Genomic DNA, 18287 nt, shown 5'->3' on the forward strand with positions numbered 1-18287 from the left:
TCACGGACAGCGGGGATATGGGATTCCTTAAACGCACGTGGGGCGGGTCAGAACGCCGGGTGACCCCGCTTCTGCCGAATTTCTCAGGGAACAGGTCCCATTCCCTCGGCAGCGCCGGGGCTGGAAGCCCCGGGGAAGACGCATCCCCCGGGCTGTGTCGGGGGTGCTGCGGCCGCCCCGGGTTTGCGGGGAGAGGGCTGGGCAGGCACCGCGGTGAAGCGGGCGGGGCCGTGCCCACTCGCGGCTCCGGACCCGCCACCCCCTCGCCGTCTCCCGTGACCAGCGACAAGCCCCGGCAGCGCCGAGGGGACGCCCCGAGGGGGCGGCGGGGCCGGCGGGGGGGGCGGCTCCCGGGGCCGCGGCCGTGTCGGCGCGGCCCTGCCCAGCGCCGGCTCCGCTCCGCGCCTGGTTGGTGCCGTCGGGTCCGGGGGCGCGGCCAGGCCGGGGCCGACCCGGTAAAGCGGCGGCGCGGGCGGCGCGGCCCCGCACCATGGAGGGGCACCTGGCGCGCTGCAAGATCGTGGTGGTGGGGGACACGCAGTGCGGCAAGACGGCGCTGCTGCACGTCTTCGCCAAGGACTGCTACCCCGAGGTGCGGCGGGCGGCGGGCGGGCGGGCCGGGCTCTCCACCGCGCATCACCTCACCTCACCTCACCTCTGCTCTCCCCTCCGTCCCCCCAGAGCTACGTGCCCACCGTCTTCGAGAACTACACGGCCAGCTTCGAGATCGACAAGCAGCGCACCGAACTCAACATGTGGGACACCTCAGGTGGGCCGGGGGATGCGCGGGTGGGGGAGGGGGAAGGGGGGCGGCAGGGCCGGCCTCGTCCCTCCGACAGGCGGTTTCTCCGTTCACGGTACCCTCCGTGCCGGGGCTGGGACAGGGGCAGCGGCCCCACGTCCTGTGAGCAGCCTACGAGCAGCCTGCGAGCCTCCCGGCCGGTCCCGAGCAGCCCCGGTGCCGCCGCGCCGGGCGAGCGGTCCCTTGTCCCGCAGCCGGCGGGGCTCTGCGGGGCTCTGCGGGGCTGCATCTGCGTGCAGGGAAACAGCGAGCACCGACAGAGCTGGCCCCGGGAGCGAGGGAGGCCGGAGGGGAACGAGGAGGAGGGAAGGTGCTGCTGGAGGAGGGAACCCTCAGCTTGGAGAGCCCTCCCTGGCCAGTCGTTGCTCCCTGCCTCAGAGCTCCTGGGGTTCTCTGGCCTCTCTGTGGCTTGGTCTCTGTGGTTTTGCCTCTTTGTGCCCTCGGTTGTGGATCTCTGTGAAGCTGTGGGCACAGCTGTCCTGGCCCGCCAGGACCTGTTCCAGACTTTGGGCTGTCTGTCTTTCTGTGGAGGCGCGAGCTGCAAGTGAAGTGCTTGATGCAGAGCTAATAAGTGTTGGCATCCTGCAAAGTTCACAAGCACTTTATAATTTACCTTTGGACTCCTTTGTACAGACAGTGCAGCTGAATGCTATGTTCTGCTGGTAAATGTACATCATGGGCTCGCTGATGCTCTTTCACCATATTCACGTGTTTTCTGGGGTATTCATGACAAATGAAGTCCTCTTGGTGTCCAAGAGCAGTAGTAAATTAAAACGTGACCAAGGCCTTTCTTTGCTGTTGTTTATTCAGATTCCTTGCTGTCATTTTGCATCCATCAAATGACAGCTACAGGATCAGCATAGCTCTACCTAGAGCAGTGACTTTACTAAGTCTAGCTCAGACATGTAAAATATGTTTGTTGAGTCTTTTCTGGAGCTTTGTGATCCAGGAGACCTTGCTTTTACAAATGTTAAAAGAATAGGATGTGATAAGAAGTCTTTAAAGCTGTGTATGTGTATCTGATATGTGCTGTGGCATCTGATGCTGTCATGCATTCATTTTTCCTTTTTGCAACAAAAGATGTGTTTGTCTAATGTTTATCTCTACAGCCAAAAGGAAAGGGACTTTGGTTCCTTCTCTCTTCTGCTATGAAAAATGTCAGACCTTTTTAGCAGCTTTGGTGTGGATAGAGTTCGTCAGGTAGTTTTCCAGATAAATTTCCTTCTGTTGCAGCTTTCATTTGAAATACAAATGAGCTAGTTCTTAATAAACAGTCCTGCAAAGCACTACACAGCAATTTTTCCCAGTAATCAAACTAGTACTTTTAGCTGTAGAATCCAAGCTGCTGTTGAGTTTCCACTACTCTTTGGAGCCCCTTGTAAACGGGAGTTTTGGTAAAAGATGTTTTGCACAATGGTGAGTTGAACCAGCAGAGCTGAAGGGGCTGGGAGTAGCTCATTGCCCTCCCCGTGGAGAGTGACAGGCACTAGGGAGTACTTTCCCTTGTCTCTATGCTACTTCCTCTCTCTTCTAAGCCACTTTGCATGCAGGGCCTTATTGTTCATGATAAATTCCATCCCAGCAAGACTGGGAAGGGAGGTGTTGAGAAACTGCTCCCCTCCTCGTGTCAGGATTGCCCTTTCTATTTTAAACACTTGCCATCTCTTAGATAAGTAATTGGAACTGAAACTCCCCCAGTAATCAGCAGAGACCTGGGCAGAGGAGCTGGTTATTGATTTTTACTTTTTTTTGTGAATTCCCCCCACCCTGTACTTCGTTGAGGAAGTGGTTGGAGGCTCTGGAAGCTGCACAGAGTGAGCTGAGCAGGTGGGGCAAGAGCAGTCTGCCTGGAAAAGTCCCTTTATGGTGGCTGAGAGTGGCTGCAGTCTACCTGACCACTCAGCCATCCCATTGGGATGATCTCTGTGCAGCCCAGGATGTTGTCTGCTCCCTGGGGCCTCTCCTCCTGGCTGATGGCAGTGCCTTGGAAAACGCAGCCTTTTGGGCTGAATCAGCCCCTCCTGTTAAATGGCAAACAGAGGCTGTGACGTTGGCTGCTGGCAGGCAGGAACTCTCCTTACAGGAATGTTGCCACGGGGTAGACAGAGGTGATGGAGGACTGAACGGCTCCCAGATTGCATTGAGACATCTGATTTCCTTTAAATGTCTTTTAAATGTTCACTGATTAGCTTTTCTGAGGCTGGAGGGTGACTCTGGAGAGTTCCCAGCACTAAAAATCCTTCATGAGGATGAAACCTGTGCTGCTCAAAGAGGGCAAATGCTGGGCCTCTGCACTGTCTCAAGTGCCTTAGATCTAGGAACACGCTAGGGAGAAAATCCCCTCATCCAGCATCTGTAGGTGCTGGTTGCATTTTACGTTTCTTTCCATTTGTGTCCCAGCTCGGGATAGACTGGGGGAGTAAAACTGCTTCAGGTGCCATTTCACAGAAGGGCAGGGATGTTCCCATCCCTCCTGTCCCCCTGAGAAGCCTGCACTGTTTGCTAAAGCCTCCGTTAACAAGCAGTTTGTGACATCCTTGTGTGATGAGCAGAGCCTGCCGGTGGGATGGGGCAGACACATCTCCGTGGAGTGGCCGTGCCCGGGCACCTCTACTCGTGAGCCTTCTGGGTGACAGGGTGCTTTGCTGCTCTTCAGTCTCCTGTTCTGGCAAGTTCTTTTTGCTCCCTGTTGGCTGAGCACGCTCGGCACAGGAACAACTCTCCTGCACCGCGACGGGATCTTGCGGTGGGGGAAACTCCTGTTCAGCAGGATGCCTGGTGGCTTGGGCGTGCTGTTCCCAGAGGGCTGGGGCGCCTCCCAGACCTGCAGCGCCGGTGCCCTGGACCCATCAGGAAGGGCTTTGTTCCTCGTGGCAGGTGGAGGAGGGCAGATGGGTTGTGATCATTAGCGATGCTCTGGCAGGGAGTGGGCGAGTTTCGTTTCCGTGCGTCGGGGTGTGAGAGAGGGAGCGCGGGTTACCCCTGGGCATGCACCGGGCAGGGAGGTTCTCCTCAGCAATGCGATCCTGTGGGATCAGGGAGGGTCCCTGGGTCTGCCCAGCTCTGGGAAGTCTCACGCCCAGAGCGGAGCCACTGCAGTGCTCAGCAGGTCTCTGGCAGCAAGAGCCTCGGGCAGCAGCTGACCTGCTTCCCAGGGAAGCTCCAGCGCTTGGAGCATTCCTACCGTGACTCTGGCACTGCCAGGGAACCTGCTGCCTACCTTGGACTGACTCAACGCCCTGCCTGTTCTGCAGAGCCCCTTCCCCAGCACTGAGACAAGGGCTCAGGCTCCCCTGACCAATGCCCCTCCAAAGCCACAGTGCTACGGCACCAGTGCTGGCAGGTCTGAGGCTTTGGCCTGTGCCCAGGTGGACTTTTTGTTCTGTTTCCAGCCTTGCAGCCTGGACTCAGCTCTTTGGTTTTGGTTCACCCAAAATGCTGGGTGGCTCTGCCTGCCTACTGTGTCTGTGGCCTCAAAGTGCAGGCAGGCAGAGCAGTGGGGGACCTGAGGTCACTGAGCCGCTCGGTGCATCTTTGGCTGATGCAGATCCCGCCGCAGAGCAGAGCTGCCTGCTGCTGGTAGGAGCATCTTTCCCAGTGCTCGGTGGGAGGCCCAGCCTGGCATTGTGCCTCACACAAGGTCACTGTTGCCATGGAAAGCTGCTGGAGAGGACTTCGTGGGCCATCGGGATGCAGCGCGGCCGAGAGCTCCGGTGTCTGCCACAACCTGCAGCGATTCAAAGATGGGTGCCCGCAGGTTCAGCGGTGCCCCGTGCCCTGCTCCGTGGAGCTGCAGCTCACAGCAGAGGAGCTGTGTGGCTGCCAGCCCTCCACAGCCGCTGTCTCTTCAGCAGATGCGCTTTCAAGACAAGAATAACGCTGTGAATTGCAAATCCCCCTCCGCCTCCCTCTTTGCCTTTGCTCGGCAAACAGTCTGCCTTGGAATGGCCTGTGTGGGAACCCACAGGCTGTGATAACAGATCCTTCTTTAGGGGAACTACTGAGGAATGCTGATGAGATTAGGGAGCTGAAAGGGACTGAGTTTAGCAATGGCATCTCCATGGATGCTGTGGCTGTCTGTGCCTGGATTCCCAGGGTGCAGCTCCAGGATTGCCATGGCTGCTTCTTCTAAAGACTGAGTTCTGTCTCAGAGAGAGTTCAATGCCACTTGCAGAGGGAAAACGTGGAGCTGCCCTTTCCATATCAAAGTAGCTCCTCCCATCCTTCCTGTTGAGACTGGGAGCCTGAAACCAGCATACTTGTCTTGTGCCTCAGCACAAATACATAGTTAAGCCTAAAAATACATGCAGCTGGGTCACATTCTCAGGCAGGTCAGTAACCAGTCAGACAGAAATTTAAAGTGTTGCAGCAGAAATGCTTATCTGGAGTGGGTGAGAAGCCATGGCAGGGCAGGCCAGCGCCCAGGAGGATCATCTTGCTGAGCTGTGCATCGTGTCGGGGTGCTGCAATGCCGTGGGACTCAGGGATGGAGGTTACTTCTGCAGCAAAGGCAGCATGCCCTGTGGCAGCATCTGCCCTTTGTCTACAGGCCCAGCCTTCCCAGTGGGGAGAAACCTTATCTGGCAGCCAAGCAGCCAGGGAGGGATCTAATGCTTGTGCACAGCAAACCTGGATTGTGCAGCATTGCATCGAGATATAATTGAATTCATTCCGCCCTCAGGCTGAGGGACGGTGCTCCCCAAAGGCAGAAAGTGTGCTGGCTGTGCTGCAAGGCAGCTGTTGCCACTCCTAGTCCTTGTTGTACCCCACAGAAAGGGTGACAGGCAGGTTGTGGCAATGCCAGCTGCCCTTGTGACACGGCGAGAGTGCCAGGAAGGGACTTCTGACTCCCATTTGTCTCCCTTGTCAGCTGCTGCAGGCATGACTGGGAAAAGTCTGGTGAGCTGCTTTGCTGCATCCACAGACCCAGCCCTTCCACGCCAGACACTCTGTGATGCTCCCTCTGGAGCCAGCAGGGACTTCTCCAGGGAGCTTTCAGAGCTTCCTCACAGTTGCTGGAGGGAGGTTTCACCTGAGCAAGCTCCTCTGGACCTCTGGGAGCTGCATTTGTGAGACAGGACACAGGACTGGGATGAGGCAGAAGCACCCCTGTGCCTGCCTGAGCTGGAGATTCCTTCACTGGTAAATCCAGCAGAACAGCCTCCTCCTGAGAGGCAGGTTCCCAGTAATAAGATCTGGAGAGAGGCCCAGAAATGCCACCTCAGCCCGTGTAAATATCATTCCCTTCATCCTGATTATGCCCATCCTGAAGGTATGCCAGCTGGGCTCTTTAGTAATTCTCTAATTTTTGTGTGTGCATCGTAAGAATCAGGAGCAGAGGTTAATTGTTCAAGCTGTTGATTCAATCCTACACTTTTTAGATGATTGCTTGTTGCATGTCATGGGGCAGTTTCCTACTTTCCTACACTTCACAGGGGTTTGCAGTGATGTTGCACGAGCAAGAGAAACATCTAAAGTGCAGCCAGGACAGAAGCTTGCAGAAGTTGTGGGATTTATGGCTTGGCCCTGCTTTGGCAGCTTTGTCCTCCTGCCCAGAGCTTGGCTGGACGGTCGGTGGGATCTGTGTGGCAGAGCAGACATCCCCTGTCCCTGCAGAAAGCAGCGTGTGCTGCAGCACTGCTGGCTCTATGGGGAGGGTTTACAGTGAGCCCTCCAAGACAAGTTGGGCTGCTGAGAAATTTAGGTTCTTGGCAGTCAGTGCTCGTCTCCGTTTCAAGCCAGAGCTGGCCGGGCCTGCGAGAGCCCCTTGCAGAGCAGATCGTGGCTCTGGATGATGCACTCTGGCTCTCCTGGTTTGTGATGTCCCACTGTTGGATGGAGGGTGCCCATGTGAGGAGGCACATTATCTCCAGAACAGCTGACAAGGAACAAATGAAGATTAGCACAATGTTGGTATAGATGAGGCAGCATTCAGTCCCCTGCCCAAGAGCAGCGTCTCTGAGCTGCAGTGCCAGGCATTCCAGGGGCTGCCAGCCAAGCAGAAAGAGGAGCTGCTCGTGGCTGTGTACACCTCTGAATTTCAGACAACGCTGTGGATTTTATTTTTAAGCTGTTTTTTTGGCTTGCTCCGATTTTCCCCTCTTTAGTCATGAGCAGATGCACACAGGTCCTGTTTCTTGCAGACCTGGGTGCCAAGTGGGAGAATGACTCAAGCAGTACAGGAAGGCTGAATCTGCAGACACACCAGAGCTGGGCGTGTGTGTTCAGAAGTGCCAGACTGTGGGTCCCTGGAGTATACAAAAGGTGCTCAGAAGAGCTAGAGTTGAGGCTTTTATGTTTCGTTGTTGGTTTTTGTGGTTTTTTTTTATTATTGTTTGTTTGTTTTAAATTGTCGAATGCGATGGAAAAAAGTAATAGAGGCAAAAACTAGAAGACTCATCACCCAAACAGAATTTCCTGATTCAGCAGAGTCATCTCCAGAGCAAGCTGGGGATTGCCTTGGCTGGGAGCAATGCAACTCTCCTGCCCCATAAGGGCAGCACTGGCCAGGGGTCCCTCGCTCTCCTGGGGTGGGCAGAAGCTGCTGCTGCCACAGCTGGGAGTGCTGCTCTGAGCTGAGTGGAGGTGCCAGGGGCGACTCCTGCTCTTTTTGGAGCTGGAGCAGAAAGTTAATGAACGTGAAGCGAATGTTTGATCTCGTTAAGAAGATAAGGTTATTTGCCTCGTGCTTCCCTTCCCTCGGCTCCTCCTGCCAGCATGGGGGTCTTTCCTTTTGTGATCAGAAGGGGTGAGAGTATGATTGCTGGCACCAGGACGGGACAGAGGTGGTCTTGTGGGATAAAGGGGGGCTGCACCGGCGACGTTGGCTGTCTGCCAAGGGGCTGGCTTGCTGCTGGGGAGCAGCAGGTTGCTATGATACAGTTTGCTGTGGCAATGTCTGTGCTGAGCGAGCCAAAACCACCTCTACAAAAGGAGCATTCCTTGGCTGGGAGGGGGGCTAGATTTATCTGAAGTGTTTATGTAAAACAGAGAAGCCCGAAAGGGAGAGGATGTGTGTGGGAACGCTTCCCTCCGGTGCCAGGGCCCCTGTCTGGAGGCAGATGCCCCTGTGTGCACGGGGGAGAGGGGATGGCTCAGATAAAGGACCTGACTCATTCAGGCATGCGGATGAGCGCTGCCTTTCCCATCTCATCCCCTCAGCCCACACCGAGCACATGACTGAGGGCTCCATTCAGAGGGGAGCTCAGCACTCCTGTGCTTGGTGAAAGCAGCACTATGCCCGGCGGGACCGGGTCATCCCGGGGCACGGGAGGGAGCAGCGCATGGCACCGGCTCTGCCAGCTGTGAGCTGCAGCAGCCTGAGCCTCAGGGCCAGGTCAGAGAGCCCTCCGTGCCACCCAGCGCGGCATCCCCGTCCCCAGAGCTGTCCGAGGTGCCGCAGGGATTGGCTTCTTTCCATCAGGGAGCATGACTTTCCCTCTAGGAAGAGGGCTGGGCTCTGCAGAGATCAGGGTCCGTTTCTTCTGTGCTGATCGCAGCCGCTTCCTTCCCGATAACTTTGCAGGGACAGAGACACATCTCTCCATGACCCGAGCAGGGGGTGCAGGTGCTTTTACTCCTGTGGGCTGGCTATAAGATATAGAGATACCTGTGGCCAATTTTGCTAGGAATTCTATTGCAAATTTAATCCAGGGCATCTGCCTCTGGGGGCTGTTCTGGTCAGAGTCCCCGAGCTCTGCTGTTGGTGGCTGCTGTTGGTGCTGTGCTCTGAGCTGGTGGGAAGAGGGGAGAGTGAGTGGCCAGTCTCTGGCACTGGGCAGGGTCTGGGAAGGTTCCACATAACCCTCAGCCTGCCCCGTGTGGGGCAGAGGCAGGAATGGTCATGGCTCTGCTCCCCAGGCTGAGTCTTGCAGAGGGGTCTGGGGTGTTTGCAGCGCTGTGCAAGGGGGGGCTGTTGTACCTCAGCTGGGAGCCCCCCCTGTGCAGGACCAAGGGGCAGAGCTCCTGGGGAGAATCAGCCCATTCTCCTCTCACACGGATTCCCATTGTCCCGGAAACATAAGCCACCATCATCCATAATTCATCAGGTGCTGGACTTCATCAAGGAGCCACCTAACACCCGGGCTGGGTGGGTGCTCCACCCTCCTCTCGGTGTGGGAAAATGCTGGGTCTGGGCATCCTGAGGGGCCGCGACAGGAAGCGCATCCGGCTGCCTCGGCCTCGGGTGGGCGATCCTGCTTTTGGAGGAAGCAGATTCAACAAGGACTCTGGTGTCTCTGCTGACCCTTTCCGTAAATAAACAACTGCTGCTCATTCCTCCCGGGAAGTTTAGGCCAATGTAAAGACAAATATAAAACCTAAACAGTGTTTTGAAGTGGCAAAGTGCAATCAGCCCCATTGAGCAGATTGCTGCAGGACTGTTTGCTGAGGCATCTGCCCTCACCAACAGAATGCACTGCAAATAACATCACTATGGCACAATGACTTCAGTGCCAGAAATTTGCATGGAGGGTGTGTGCATGCGCATGTGGGCGCAGGAGAAGGTGTGCAGGGTTCAGCCTGGGCTCTCTGCCTGCTCACAGAATTCCAGTAGAATGCAGAATCACCCCCTGCCATTTATGGACTGTTCACCAAATCCTGTCACTCCTTCTAGAGTGGAATCTGTCTGGCTTTTCCCAGTACATCCAGAGAAAAAGGCAATTCATTTTTACCTGTCTTAAATTCTCATAATCTGTGTGAGCAAGCTCTCCTGTATAAAGATAGCAGGAGAGGATAAAAAATAGCAGCAGCGTTTCCTGTTCTCTCTCAGCTGCACCTTTCCATTTAGTGGTGCAGCACCAGCATGACAAGTGATGGAATCCAGGAGCAAGTGGTGAGTAAGGTGTGTCCTGAGCAGCTTCCTCAGTGAGCAACATCCCCTGGCAGTGCAGCTCCACACAGACTTGCCAGGTGCTCACTGGGGTGGTGGAGAGGGATGCAAAACTTGCTTTTTCCCCTCTGTCAAGGGCTAAATATGAGAACACAAGGACAACCCGTCTTACTTCCATGCCTAAACGAAGGAACTAAATCCTCTGCAAATCCAACTCTGCTAAACCTTACGATGTCTGGTCACTGGTCAAAAAGTTGGGTTAACATCCTTGATCTTCAGCAGAGCAGTGTCTCTAGTTCTTACTGGAATCAAAGATCTCTGGCTGGCAGAGAGGGAGGGCTGAAGGTCCCAGCCTGGCCTTTGGGGCAAGAAGCAGTCGGTCAGTGGGATGGGACCTGCTCACCCCGCTCCTCCCGCTCCCCTCTGCAGGCTCAGCCTACTATGACAACGTCCGTCCCTTGGCCTACCCCGACTCGGACGCTGTGCTCATCTGCTTCGACATCAGCCGCCCGGAGACCCTGGACAGCGTGCTGAAGAAGGTGAGTGCCCCCTGCCCTCCAGGCCAGTGAGAGGGGATGCTCTGCAGCAGCTTGTGGAGCCACCCCGCTCCCTGAGGCTGTCATCAGGGCTCAAAGCTTTGTGGCCAAGCCTTGGCTGGAGTTTGTGTGCTCAGAGGAGGATGGGCAGCTGCTGCTGCTGCCAGCCACCATCTCCACATGATCTGTGCAGAATGCAAGGTATTTCCATTTGAAAGGAGGCCAGTGAATGGTGAAGCTCATGGTAGCTTACAGCATGTGTGTGGGGTCTGTATTCACACATACAAATGAGGAGACAGGGAGAAATGTAGGGCATTTGTTCTGTTTTTCGTGAAGACCTTGGAAGGTGTTTTGAATCTTGTCACCACCACTGACTGTGGCTTGCCTGCAGCAGCTGAGAAATGGCCCCTGGTGCCTGTTTCCAAGCTCAGCTTTTTGGTTCTCCCTTCAGTTCAGCATCTGCACAGCAAGAAAGACAGCAATCAGTTCTCTGTAGCTTGACAACAAAAATAATGAGCTGTGGCACCGAATTTCAAGCCCGTGAATGAATATGAGGTGGCACAATGCCACTGGCCTGGAGCGCAGGGCCCTGAGCACCACCTGCCCCGACAGAGCTGACCATCTGCGCTCTGCAGGAGCAGCTGAGGCTTTGGAACCTGCAGGTTAGTGACTTCCAGCAAAGCTGCTATTCCAGCTGGTCCCAGAGAGCCCCCCAGGGCTGGGGATCCTCCGTGGAGCACCACTGGCTGGTCTCCAGTGGGTCACTTTGGGGGAGAGGGTCACACATGAGGCTTTCCTCTGAGATGAAGTCAGAACGCTGCTCAGGGGAGAGAGGAGGAATGTTCTGGTGGCTCGCATCCCTTGGTCCTGGCTGTACCCTGCTCCCTTCCATGAAGTTTAGGGAGCTGTGGTTCTACTGTGCAGCAAAGCATCTGGCAGCTGCATCCTGTCCCGGGGGCGAGCCTTGGCTGGTGCCTCATTTGTGACACTCTGGTGCCTCATTTGTGACACTCTTTGGTGTCTCATTTGTGACACTCTTTGAGACGCTGAGGCGTGAAAAGCGCCACAGAGCAGTGGTTCCCGTGGCTGTTCTCTTCAGAGAGCCCCAGGCTGCCAGGGCTGGACTGGCCACGGCCTGAACATGTCACATTGTGCTGGGTGCCCTCTTGGCCCCTCCACATTTTGCCAAGTGCTGTGCTGAATTCAGCAAGTGGCTCTTACTCAGCGGCTGGGAGGCCTGAGAAGAGGGTCTTTGTCCCCTCACCAAGACACTCCTGAGACAAAGACCCTTCTGATAACTCGGTCAATGGCTCAGTGTTGGCTTCCAGAGCAGGTCCTGGGTATGGAGCAGGCTGGGTGGAGGGAGGGTGTTTGATGTGGACTGAAGGAATTCACTGCTCAGCTCGGGAGTCAGCAGAATAATAATAATGCAAGCGAATCACTTATACCTTAATGAGATGCAAACCCCTCAATAATTAGCTGGGGTTGGGAGTTATTTGTGTCTCTCTGCACACTCTTCTTGTTGAGTCCACCCTGCTTGGTGCACAGCCTTCCCTGTGCAGCCTCACAGACACTTTGAGTGCTGTTAGGAAACGTCTTTTTGGTATGGTAACTTAAAATAAACCCTAAATCCCAAGGGATTTCTTAAGTGCCTTGTTTCCTTTGGTGAAGGCTCACAGCCTTATGGAGGTGAGGAAAATTCCTAAGATACCATGAAGTTGAAATGGGTTTTAGCTTGTGATATCAGGCTGTTCAAGCCTCAGGCAAAAATACTAATTCAGCAGAGGAAATCTTTATTATTGCTGCCCTTTTGATGCCTGGGCTGCTGTACAGCATGCACAGCTGAAGGGACAGCCATCTGAGGGAATGCAAACAAGCAGCTCTTCCTTTCATACAGAGAAGGTTTTTGTGGGGTGGTGCCTTTGTTCTGACAAGTCTTGATGGCACAGCAGATCTTGGGCTCCCAGAGCTCTCAGTCACGTGGAAAAAGCGTCCCAGCTCTCTCCAGAGACCAAGGAGCTCTGTGTTACTATAGACAGCGAGGACCTCTGCCAGGTGTGAACAGACCCTCGTAGCTCAAACCCTTCGTGTAAGTTAGGATGCTTGAATTCCAGCTCCTAAAGAACTGCATTCTGCTCCTCCTTGGCCCTTGCTGCTCTCTGGCTGCAGCACCAGAGATCTGTGCAGCTCCTGCTGCCCAGGGGCTGGGGGTGCCTGAGTCCTGGGGAACAAATGTCCCCGTCAAGCAAATACCTGAAGATACCTGAAGCCCATGTCCTAGTAGAAAATAAGAATTTTCCATATTTTGCAGTTGCTCTGGTCTGATATGGGTTGAATGAAACCTGGGTTGTTCTTGGCACTTCCCCACCAGGTTGTGGACACTGGGTTGTGGCTTGGTTTTCTTTCTTCTTCTAATTGTCCAGGGTATATGCTTAACCATCAGTCAGCTCAGCAGGAAACTGCTAATTCCAAGTAACATCTTTAGCCAGGGTAATCTTCTGCTTCCTACTTCAGAACTGCTAGATAAGTAACCAGGGTGTTGACATGCTGATGGGTCTGTACAGGTCACCCCAGGGGGAAGTCACAGGTGATGGATTTATTTACTGCTGCAGACACAGCTGACATCAGGCATTCCTTTTGGGAGCTGTGAAATGAACCATTTGTGTGAAGGACATGGATTTTCGCCCTGGCCTTCTCCTTCCGTTGCTTCAGTTCTTTATTTCTTCAGTTCTGGCTATACCTGCACTCTGAATATCATAATGTCTTGAACATGTGGTTCCCAGTAGTAACCAAAGAGTGTGTGTGCTGTGCAAAGAGCTCCCCACTGGCTGTGTTGACCCTTGAGGTCCCAGATCTATGCATAGATGTGGGACCTCAAGGGTCAACACAGCCAGTTGTCCAAGAGGCACTCTGGCCATTCCCATGATGAGCTAATCAGTGTCTGAACAGCTGTGAACCCTCCCCCACGTGGAAAATCATACACACCAGAGCCTCTCGTTGCCTCTGCAGTGGCAGGGGGAAACGCAGGAGTTCTGTCCCAATGCCAAGATCGTGCTGGTGGGCTGCAAGCTGGACATGAGGACGGACCTCAACACGCTCCGGGAGCTTTCCAAGCAGCGCCTCATCCCCGTGACACACGAGCAGGTGGGTTTGGGCAGGACTGCACACACGGATCAGGGAGGAGAGATGAGGTCTTGGTTTGCAGCTGGTTGGGTCGTGGCTCAGCGCTCTTGTCCCCAGCACCGGCACACCCTGACTTACTCCTGATGCTCTGCCGAGCAGGCTCCTGCTTAGTGGCCGGAAAGTCATTCCTCAGAGAGGGTGGAGATGCCTGATTTGACAGGTTGGAGTGGCCAAAGGGGAGTGTGGGCTTCTGCATCTCCTGGTTCAGTGCAGCTCTTCACCCTGTGATCCTCCTGCTCAGGTTCTGTGCTGGAGCAAAACTTCTGGCGGGGAGGGGGGGGAGGAAGCTGGAGCTGGATGGGCTGAGGGGCCAGGAGAAAGGATGCTCCTTGCAGAGCCCCTGTGTCTTCACCTTGCTTCCCTCTCCCTCCTGCTCTCTCTGGACTGCAGGGCAGTGCACTGGCACGGCAGATTGGGGCAGTGGCCTACGCAGAGTGCTCCTCCAAGGTGTCGGAGAACAGCGTGCGGGACGTGTTCCATGTGACCACGCTGGCCTCGGTCAACAGGGTGCACAAGAACTTGAAGCGCAGCAACTCCAAACGGGGACTGAAGCGGGCGTCACAGATGCCTGGCAGGACAGACTTACTGAGTGACACAGAGATGAGGAAAGACCGAGCCAAGAGCTGCTCCATCATGTGAAAAACAGGCTGTAAATCATGTGTGTGTGTTGTCCATTTTGTACAGGAACTGGCTGAGATGAGGTGCTTGGCTGCAGGAGCCAGCCTGCCTTTCCAAAGCCTTTCTCTCGGTCTCTAGGGCTGAGAAAAGGTCCCAGCTGCAGATGGGGGTGCACGAGTTGCCCTGCACTGTGGAGACTTCTGGGTTGGCTGCTGCTGTGCAGATTGCTTGGGATGAAGGAAGCACTTGGCAGAGGAGTGTTGAGGTGCTGGAAGGTCTGTGACTCGTGAAACAAAGGGGAAGGGAGCGATGCTGTTTGTGTGGCATCTCCCTGTACCCACGGCCTGTAGCCACAGCCCAGGCCCTGTGCCTCTGTGCAGCACACTCAGTGTGGGGAGGGGGCTGCGTGGGTGGGACCTGGGTTGGAGGGAGGAGGGGGGGATTGCCATCCAGAGAAGGTATTCTTCCAGCCTTTTTTTAGAGGAGAAAAGGTGTTTGAGGTGGTGCTGCCCTCAGCAGGTGCCATGGGAGGGGCAGGTCTGGGCCAGAGCTGGGAGGGAAGGCACCCTGGGAAGGAACCTCAACCTGATGAGACACCATGGTACTTGACCTCCTGCAAAGAAAAAAAGATGTCTCTTTACATGGTATTTTAGATATTTGATCTCCATTTGAGATGCACTAGAGCGGATCTGGCTCCAAGGGAGGGGTCTGTCCCAGTAGATGCATCCTGAAAACCACGGTTCCCTTCAGCAAGCAAATGCCTCTTGGGGAGCCTGCGTGTGAGCTGCTGCCACCTGGTCGCTCCCCAGGCTGCTCCCTGCAAGCAGACTGCAATAACTACCCCTGTCCTGCTCTCCACCCGCTTCCAGCTGCAGGTTGTGTTGCATGGTGCTGTGTTTTGTCCGGTGTAGATGAGCAAAATGATTTTCTGTGTGTCTGCGCCCTGTCTCTGCTGCGGCAGTGGGAGGGAAGGTGTTTCCTGCCCTCGTGCCTTGCTGTCCAGCCTCCTCCCAGCACCTCCCATTGCTTCTGCCACTCCCTCCCCTAAATGCCTTTGACGACAGTGTTAGCCTGGGCTTAATGTCACGTGGACACTTTAAGGAAAAGAAGAATCTGCTCTGTTGCCAGATCCAACTGTGTCTGTGGGCTACAGGAAACAAATAAACATCACTGGAAAATGCATAATGCTCGACTCTGTTTATTTATAATAGGCAAACCACGCATCCTCTCAAAATCTCTTACTGCCTGACTTCTCTTTCTGTTCAAATGTCTCTCTCTAGGTCTTGATTTAACGCTTGCAATACCCTGCAGTGAAAAACCCAGAGGACTTAGCTGCATGTATTCATTTTGGAGCTGAAATACCTGCCTTAAATAGCCTCTCCCTCCATCCCCAATCCTTAAACACTGTGGAGCATTTGCAGGTTGTCTGTGCCTGATTGCAGCAGTCTGAGCTGACAGGAGCTGTCTCACTACATCAGCATCTTCTGACTCAATATTTTGGGTCTACTCTTGCACCCAGGCCTTAACACTGCACTGTGTGGTGAAGGCCTTTTGGGGAATTGGAGCTGCTCAGCTACCAGAACAAGAACAACTCCATCAATGACTGGACACTGCTGTGCTGTGTGCAGGTTGTAAGAGCATGAAAATGCCCATCTGCAGTCTCAGGGAAGAGGAACTGAGCAGGGCAGCTTGCCAAGAAGAACCCTCAGCATCACAATCCTTTTTTTTTTTTTTTTTTTCCACTCTGCAGGGTTCCCAGGTCCATTACAGTCAGGGGAATTTTCAATGCCCACTCCCACAAGATGCCCCCCAGCAAGGGAAGTAGGGCATGAAACTCAAAATCTCCTCTCTGAAGAGGCAGCTGCGTTCTCCAGGGTCTTCCTTCTGCTTTCTGTGCCCAGGTGACATCTGGGATTGAATTCTGGGCTAGTGAGTAACCCCATGCCCTTCTCTGCCCCTCCTCAGAGGGCTATAAGGCTGTTCTCTGTGGCCACAATTCAGCAAGCAGCTTAATATTCTGGCACTTGCTTCTCCACTAGATTGCTTGTCTAAAAAAAGAGTGTTTGGATTCCCACAGTAGTTCATTTAACCAGACTTTTCAAAGGAGTCCCTCTCCCTCACTATCCTTCTCTAGAGAGGAATAAACAAGACAAAACAGGAAGCAAAATCAAAAGAATAGAAAAGGCAAAGAAAAACAAAAAAATCTGAAGGGGTAGAGGAGAGCCACAGCCACAGAACAGATGAAATAAATCCATTGTTGGGTCCCTTCTCCTCAAAACCAAGCCAGAACCTGCAGGGAGCAGTGTGGGAGTCTTTTATACATATAAGGGAGTAGATAGAAAAGCAGTCAATGAAAGTGTTGGGATTTTCCCCTTTTATCATGAAAACTGCTCCAAAGAATCTGCTGAAGTTAATGAGAGATAATTTGGGATTAAAAAAAAAAAAAGAAGTCAGCTGCTGGTCTCAGATCCAGCTTAGAGACCCCCTTGGTGGGCTGGGAGTGCTGGACCTGGTGAGAGCTGGCTCTGGCTTAGATGATGTGAATTCCCTGCTCCCTCTCAGCTGCCCAATTGCCTCCTGGCACCCACGGGCTCTCCTCAGCAGATGAGTCAACACAGGAAAGAGAGGAACAAACACAAGCAGATGGAAGTTGGAAGTAGTGGGACTGACACATGAAAGACAAGCGAGGAGGACTCGAGGCCCCTCATTAGTGCCTGCAGAAAAACTGATGAGCAACGCTGCCAGTGCAGGTGTCCTACCAAAAAAAGCGTTCCCTACCCAGGGGGTGGGCTGAGCAGCTCATTGACAGGGACCAGCCAGCCCCTTCAGTCTGGGTCTCAGCAGAAATTGTGCTGCCAGGGCCTGGGGAAGGACTCAGGTGTCCGTACACCAGTGGGCAGTGCCCTGCTAGAGGAGGGAATGTCGTGGGAAAGGGAATTGCAGGGCAGGAGCTCCTGACCCACCACAAGGGTTGATGGATGGTCTGTGTGCCTGTGGCAGCAGCTCTGCAATAATCCTTCCACTAACAACGAGACATAACTAATCAGTGCATGGGAGATGGCAAGAACTATAATAAAACTCTGTTATGATTCCAAGTTGGGCTTTATGTATTTAATGATGGACACCTTCCAAATCAAGACGATGTTACAGTGACAATTACCTGTCAGCAAGCCCATCTGTACTAATTGTTCTGGTATTTAGTGTAATAGCATTGAATGCAATGAAGTTAAATTATTGAAAGGAAATATATAAAGCCTTTATTAATATTTAATAACATCTTTCTGGTGCATTATTTTAGTAAAGTTCCGTGACCTGTAAGATTAACAATCCGAGGACCCAAGGGAAAAGGAAGGAGAATGGGTGATCAAAAAGAAAGAAATCAAAAGCAGCTGAAGAGTTCATTTCTTCTGTTTTAATTTACTGTCAAGCTCCAGAACTGCAGTTGGGCATTAAGTCTTTCCAGGTTGGACCACTGAATCAGGGCCCTGTGGTGTTGGAAGGAGGGGTTACAGCTGCTCGGAGGCAGCACACCTGACATCTGCTTGAATATAAAATGCCTCTGCTTTCTGACAGTGAAGTGAAACTCCCATTATTAAGCACAGGACCAGTTTCACCTGTTAAATGCTCAGAGGAAGATGAGGGTTAGATCTGCTCCAATCCAACCCCCTACGTAAGAAATGACAAAGAACCACTAATTTCAGGTGAAACTGAGCTCCAAATGAACCACATGCCATTTCCATGTGTTTACTCTGACCCCAGATGATTCCTACAACTGTCCATTAATCATCTTATTTCATTGAATCAATCAACCCATTGTAATCAATTGAAATGTATATATATGCAAAATGGCAACTGCTTCTCTCAGCAAGGGCCTTGGGGGACCGTGCCTGTCAGCAGCCCTGCTCTGGAAAGCTTGTTCCATTTATATAAATGAATAAATACAAATGCTGAGGACTTCATGATCTGAATATTAATGCAGGTAATTAAACATGTTTATTCTGGCAGATGACTGCATGCCAGCCCCTGGGGAGGCTCCATGAACAGAAGAACCTCTTCCCTGAGTCTCTTGCTCCTGCCTGTACTGCATGAATATATTCATGGCCCTTGATTTATCCCCACAGAAAGGTGGGCAGGGGAGGCACAAAGGCCATCAGTTAGGGAAGACAGTTGTGTGCAAAGACACAGATGAAATTTCCTTCTTCTTTTTGGCTGGGTTTGTTAATATGGGAGGTGGTGGAACAAGCCCAGCGTGGTGCTTTGAAATTGTAACTGAGCCTGAAGGTTCACAACCTGCTGCCAGACAGTGACAGTGTGGCAT

At 53.5% G+C, this 18287-nt stretch overlaps 1 protein-coding gene across 1 annotated transcript; it reads left to right on the top strand.

The window, feature by feature from the left end:
* The first annotated feature begins 430 nt into the window (after positions 1-430).
* Positions 431-15151, top strand: RND2 (Rho family GTPase 2). Its single transcript, XM_027895994.1, has 5 exons — positions 431-592; positions 682-769; positions 10062-10171; positions 13178-13312; positions 13742-15151. The coding sequence occupies exons 1-5, from the start codon at positions 491-493 to the stop codon at positions 13988-13990; spliced, it is 684 nt and encodes a 227-aa protein (XP_027751795.1). The 5' UTR covers positions 431-490; the 3' UTR covers positions 13991-15151.
* Positions 15152-18287: the final 3136 nt, after the last annotated feature.

Source organism: Empidonax traillii, unplaced genomic scaffold (genome assembly GCF_003031625.1).
Source record: "Empidonax traillii isolate 1590-97213 ecotype Southwest subspecies unplaced genomic scaffold, ASM303162v1 scaffold476:size613836, whole genome shotgun sequence".
Classification (NCBI taxonomy): domain Eukaryota; kingdom Metazoa; phylum Chordata; class Aves; order Passeriformes; family Tyrannidae; genus Empidonax; species Empidonax traillii.